The sequence below is a fragment of the Cervus canadensis genome, chromosome 27 (genome assembly GCF_019320065.1).
Source record: "Cervus canadensis isolate Bull #8, Minnesota chromosome 27, ASM1932006v1, whole genome shotgun sequence".
NCBI classification, from domain to species: domain Eukaryota; kingdom Metazoa; phylum Chordata; class Mammalia; order Artiodactyla; family Cervidae; genus Cervus; species Cervus canadensis.
The window spans coordinates 38,711,528-38,717,831 of record NC_057412.1 but is presented as its reverse complement, the minus strand read 5'-3'; the positions used below and the strand labels follow the sequence as shown (position 1 = coordinate 38,717,831).

Below are 6,304 nucleotides of genomic sequence, written 5' to 3'. Positions count from 1 at the left end.
GAGAAGACTCTTGAAAGTCCCTTGGACAGCAAGGAGATCAAACCGGTCAATCCTAAAGGAAATCAACACTGAATATTCATCGGAAGGACTAATGCTGAAGGTGAAGCTCCAGTACTTTGGCCACTGATGCAAAGAGCCAACTCATTGAAAAAGACCCTGATGCTGGGAAAGATTGAGGGCAGGAAAAGGTGGCGACAGAGGATGAGACGGTTGGATGGCCTCACTGACTCAGTGGACATGAGTTTGAGCAAACTCTGGGAGATAGTGAAGGACAGGGAAGCCTGGCGTGCTGCATTCCATGGGGTCACAAAGAGTCGGACGTGACTGAGCGACTGAACAACAACTAAATGCATTTTGGGGCTTCCCAAAATGGTAAAGAATCTGCCTGCCAATGCAGGAGATGCGGGTTAGATCCAAGAGTCTGGAAGATTCCCTGGAGAGGGAAATGGCAACCCATTCCAGTAATTCTTGCCAGGGAAATACCTTGGATAGAGGGGCCTGGGGGGCTGTGGTCCATGGGATCACAAAGAGTTGGACTTAGCGATGAAACAAAAACAAAACTATGGATTTTAAGCAGCTTGTTCTCAACAACACGTTCTAATAATATCCACATATTTCTTCTTTTTTTCTGATCAGTTTCATTATTTTAAAATTGTAGGAAGGTTGAGACTATTTCCTTCTTATCCCGCCGCTTCCCTTTTCCTCTTGATGTCCATCCCAGTTAAATCTACAATTTCATCCCTTAGCTTTGTGAATCAGTAAAGCTTCTCAGATTACCCTATTCCTTACAAATACAACTGGACATGACCTTTCAAGATACCACAGACACTGAGAGACATCTTCCCTCTACTAGTTATTCATAGACAGTCTTTGGGGAAGAACATTCTTAGACAGTTTTGCCTGACTTGCCCTCCTTTAACTGCTTTCTTAAATTTTTAAATTTCCTTACCATTTCTGTTAATTTCTCTGTGAGATATGACAATTGAAACCCTACAAAAAGTGAAATTCACCATGTCCCAAATAGAGTGGAATGAAACACATTTTGATGGCTAGCAGAATTCCTGATATTTGCCTCTGTTCATTCGAATACAAACCTGCCTCCACTGTGAAGTTAAATGTGATATGAGTCTCAGGCTGCATAGTTCTACTGTTATCAAAAACATCACATTCAAATTCTTTTTGGAGTTGAATACACCGCTATGGTATTTAATGCATTTGTGAAGCTACATTGAGAACATATGTATAAAATATTTTGTTTTCCTCTTAAATTATTCTAGTATGACTTAAATACTTGATGAAAAATTTTTTCTGTGTGTTTCAGTAATCTATAAACATTTTAAGATGCTTATTAGTACTCTCAGTTTAAATCATTAAAGCTCTAGGACAATGATTAGTGCAAAGCCTTTGAGCATTAATCAATATAGAGTAACATCTAATCTACACAAATTTTTTACTTTTAATAAAGGAGTAAGTGTATTAGTATGAGATCTAAGCATTTCTCTTTAGCATTTTTGCCAGTGAATCTATGACTTTCTTATTTCTCAAGCTGTAGATGATTGGATTTAACAGAGGAATTATGACCATATAAAACAGAGAGTCCATCATATCTTGATCATCTGCTTGTGCAGATCCAGGGCGCACATACATAAAGAGAAGAGGCCCATAGTATAAAGAGACAGACAGGAGATGGGCTCCACAGGTAGAGAGGGCCTTCCTTATGCCTTGTACAGACTTCTTTTTTAAGACTGTAAGAAGAATAAGTGTATAAGAGACAAGAACAGTAAGAATGGTGAACACCTGTATTGACCCAGAGAAAATAAATACCATCAGAAAATTAATGGAAGGATCAGTACAGGAAATCTTAAGTAATGGTACAATGTCACAGTAGAAGTGATGTATTATGTTAGAATTATAGAAGGTCAATCTCAATAAAAAAGCATTATGAAGCATGGCATGAAAAAGGCCACCTGAAAATGATGAAATTAATAGCCGGATGCATAGTCTTTTGGTCATAATAACTGGGTAAAGTAATGGTTTGCATATGGCCACATAGCGATCATACGCCATTGTTGCCAGCAGAAAACATTCTGTGGTCACACTGGCTGCAAAGGAAAAAAATTGTACCTTGCATTCAGAGAGAGACATCATTTTGCTCTTTGCAAAGATATTGACCAGCAACTGGGGCGTCACTGTGGATGATATCCAGGCATCCACGAAAGCCAGGTTCCCAAGGAATAAGTACATGGGAATGTGAAGGTGAGGATCATTGCAGATGAGAGCAATCAGACCAAGATTTCCCACGATGGTGATAAGATATATCATCAAAAACAGCAGGAACAGGGGAATTTGCCATTCTGGTTGATATATGAGTCCTGTGAGAATAAATTCTGTCAGCAATGTTGCATTTTCCTTTTCCATGTCCTCACTGAGTGTTACCTGAAATGAAATGGAGAAAATGATTTAAAAAAAAAGTCACAAGGAATTTAAAACATGAAGATATGTGGAAGAGAGTTGAAATAAACCATGCATATCAGAATGCCCTCTTAGGTTTGTTATTATCTTTGAAATGAATGAGATCTCTTCAGCTGGAATAAAAATAAATACAATTCAAAAAATGTGAAGCAGTGAACACATTCAGAAAAATGAAAAATTCTAAATATGTGATAAATGTTTGAGCATAGAGTTGAGTGTAATAGGGAAATTCTGTCTGTAACATGGCTATAGGTTCAGGGAAAAGAAGCTTGGTGGACCTGGGTAATAAATTGAATGTCATGTGAAGGGTCTTGAACACTATTCATCAGGTAATAAACATGCACTGAAAGTAAGACATGGGAGTGGCACTGTAAAGAGTTTTTAAAATAAATATACGTTTCTATAGAAATTGGCTACAGAAATGAAAAAGTCAAATCAGGAATAAAAGTCAGGAAGCTGTTGCTATTTTCCACTAATTTCCAAATCAGATTACACCATTTTCTAAGGCATTTTTTGTACAAAATATAAATGATAAAGTTTTACTGTAAAAATTGATGTAGTGGTCCAGAATGAAGTCTAATGATCTGTGTTTTAAACTTACTTTTCAAGTGATTAAAATACATATGAAGTAACTAGTCCATGGGGGGAGTGATATTCGGAGTGATGAAAAGGGTGAAAATGTAGATACAAAAGAATTCAGTGTAGAGTCACCTAATACTGAATGTGAAGATGGTGGTAAGTGAAGAATAGAGAGGGGTCTCTTGGTGCTTAGATTTTCATTGAAGATGGGTTGATAATTCGTATGCAGTGGCCAGTTTGTGAAGATAGTGCTCTCTGAACATCTAAGTGATATGCTTTGTGGTATGAGTTTTCCTTGAGTTTATTAGAAATGAATGTCTTGGGAGTGATTGAGGGTAGCTTAGAGCATTCCAGTATGACATCTTTATTAGAGAATGTGCACCAAGTGAAGAAGGAGAGTGAAAATGAAACATAAGAAAGTGTATTAAAGAGGTTATAGAGGATCTATGTCATTTTTTTGGATAGCCAATATCTGACCCTCTTTTCCACCCTCCTGCCACCGGTGACATGTATCTACCAGCTACTCTGGAATCCCAGAGAATCAGAAACTGATTTTTCCATTCTTTTTGCACCTAGAGTGAGGGGACATGATATAAAATTGGCAAGTCAAACCCACCTGCAGCGGATTTGAAATTTAGAGAGAGAGAGTGACAACGGGACAAGGACAGAAAAGAGTTTTCTTTGCTAAGGAGGCCACGGCAGCAGTGGAAGGCTTCAGAAAACGCACCCTGCTCCCACACCAGCGTCACTGTCAGCATGAGCAGTGGCATCAAAGCCAGCACCAGTGACGACAGCTCTCAAGGAGCTGACACTGGGACGTGATGGTGGCTGTCGACTCGCTGCCTTTCTTCCTTCTGTTGCTGCCACTTTTCCATCTGGTTCCTCTAATCTCACTAGCATTTCTGTGTTAAAGAAAATTTCTATTCAAGAGAGCATTTCATGTTGGAACCAGTCGCCCTGTTTGTCAGTGATGAAAGACAGGGAAAGACCAGAAGAGCAGAATGACCCGAAAATCAAGGGGAAACTGGAGATATGAGGGTTATGAACATAAAGAGACAAAAGATACTCAAGATCAAAGAAGTGTATAGTGTCAGTTGCCAAAATAAATGAACTGATGAGACATGGAGTGAATAAATGTCATTGAGTATGAAAATTAAGAGATTTTTAAATGACTTTAGTGAGAGTAGTTTCCATTATGTGATGAAGCTGATACTGGAGAATAATGAAAGAATATGTGGCACAATAGTGACAAGGATGAAGTAGAAAATCCAAGATCTGGAGTACAATCTATTCTTCTACTCATTGTAGACAGATATAAAAGTTTTTTCCTGTAGATAACCTTTTTTTTTTTTTTAAGTTTTCAACAAAAGGAGAGGAAAGCATCAAGAAGAGAAAGGAAGCAGGAGAATTGGAAAGATAAATTTGGGTGGGTGAAAAATTCACAAGATGGAAGAAGAGAAATAGGCATAGATGAATAAGACAAGCCACAGAAGAGAAGTAAGGATATGTAGGAGGAAGACTGAAGATGGTAAAAAGGGAAAGGCTAAGATGTAGGCATTAAATGTTTACCTTAATTCTGGTTTTCATTAAGATTTGTCAACCATGGGAATCCTTCCTTTTTCTTTTATTCTTTTATTCAAAATTTCATTTTTGTATGAACTTTTTATATGAAATAGATTTTCATCTTAAATTTTACCTTAGAAACTGTGTGATGCCCATAAGTATACTATTTCTGCTTGTAAAACTCTTTCCATATTTGAGTTGGTTTATCTTTGTTATTACGTTGGTTAGAACTGAATTTCTCTAGAAGTCCTCCTGGTTTTACCTGACATAGTTTTCTCCACCAGATTATTTTTAACAGAATAAAATTGAGCAAAATACTGAAACTTAGTTTAGGCTACATAAATAATCAGCAACAGTATTTGCAGTCTTTAATTTTTTTTTTTGAATGGGCTTCCTTCTACGCAATCCTAAGTCACTAAATAATTGAAAATTCTCAAACTCAAATATATATGTGGATTCTTAATTCAGAAATGCTGGAAATAGCAGTGGAAGAGCATTTTCTGCATATTTCCTGATACATGTATATAAAATGTTCAAATAAAGTATTGTCAGAAGTATGTGAAGACTTAAAATTTAAGTGACTTAACTTAGAAATTTTATTCAAAGAATGTCATCAATTAAATAAAATGTATTTTTCATTAAGAATAAATGGAGAGAATTCTTAGCTACTAATCATTATGAAGTGATATTTAATTACTGTTTAAGTTGTTTAATTTTCAATTCATCAAAATGTATCTCATGAAGTAATTATAATTATGTTCACAGATAATAAAACATTATCTGTGTTTAGGCAGTAATCCAGGCTTACAATCATTTTGCTTGTTTAGAGTATAGTCATTAAAATAAAATACATATATTATTCACTATTTGTTTTCCATATTCACCTGACTTTATTAGCATCTTGTAAACCCAACCTAATATTACTATGAATTCCTTAGTATTTTAACTTTATATGTAAAGAACAATATGTAAAGAATAGTAAATATTACAAAAGTATTTTCTCTTACCCATCTTGTAAGAAATTTTAAAAATGCTTCAAAATGTTAAACATTCTAAAATAGAAAAAATACAATAGTGCAGGAATGGCAATAACACAGATCGCAGTTCTTTGCACACTGATTCATTTTGGAGGCTTTATTTTCCAAGCACAAGAAAATGCTGTTACTATAAATTTGCTTCAAGAGTCAACTAGTTGTGTAACTGTGCTTTTGTCCAAAGACGAAGGAGAGAAGAACTAAAATTCCCCTAGTAGTGCCCAAGAATTCCCTTTAGGACAAAACCAAGCTGTTCCTCTGGGCATTGTAGATGTGAGCATTCAGGAGAAGTCCAGGTTGCCCCAGAGGGCATTATAGCCTGTGAAATCATAAACATCAAGTTATTGTAGACAGTTCCAGTTTTAACAGTTGATAATTGCATTTTATGTCACTACTTTCCACCAGGTATTGATGTTTCTGGAATGTTTGTGCAAACCCCATTTTATCTGTAAAACGTTACTTTGTGTACTTTGATTAGTATGGTCTTGCCTGAGCTAATCATGATTTTATTGAGGCCACCATTGTAGATTCCCTTCAGGAGCCAATAGCTGTCTTGCTCATGCAAAATGCAGCTCACCTTTCAGACCTATAGGAAACTTGCCTCTTTAACCTTAAATCTGATGAACAATCTTACTAAGCAAACATCACTGAAGGAA

At 36.2% G+C, this 6,304-nt stretch overlaps 1 protein-coding gene across 1 annotated transcript; it reads right to left on the bottom strand.

The window, feature by feature from the left end:
• Positions 1 to 1,488: 1,488 nt before the first annotated feature.
• Positions 1,489 to 2,436, bottom strand: LOC122428808 (olfactory receptor 5H2-like). The gene has a single exon (XM_043448918.1). It carries the CDS (start codon positions 2,416 to 2,418, stop codon positions 1,489 to 1,491), a length of 930 nt encoding a protein of 309 aa, XP_043304853.1. The 5' UTR covers positions 2,419 to 2,436.
• Between the last annotated feature and the right edge of the window lie 3,868 nt (positions 2,437 to 6,304).

Coding starts and splice junctions, on each gene's coding strand:
- LOC122428808 (XM_043448918.1), bottom strand. CDS start 2,418: ATGGAAAAGGAAAATGCAACATTGCTGACAGAATTTATTCTCACAGGA.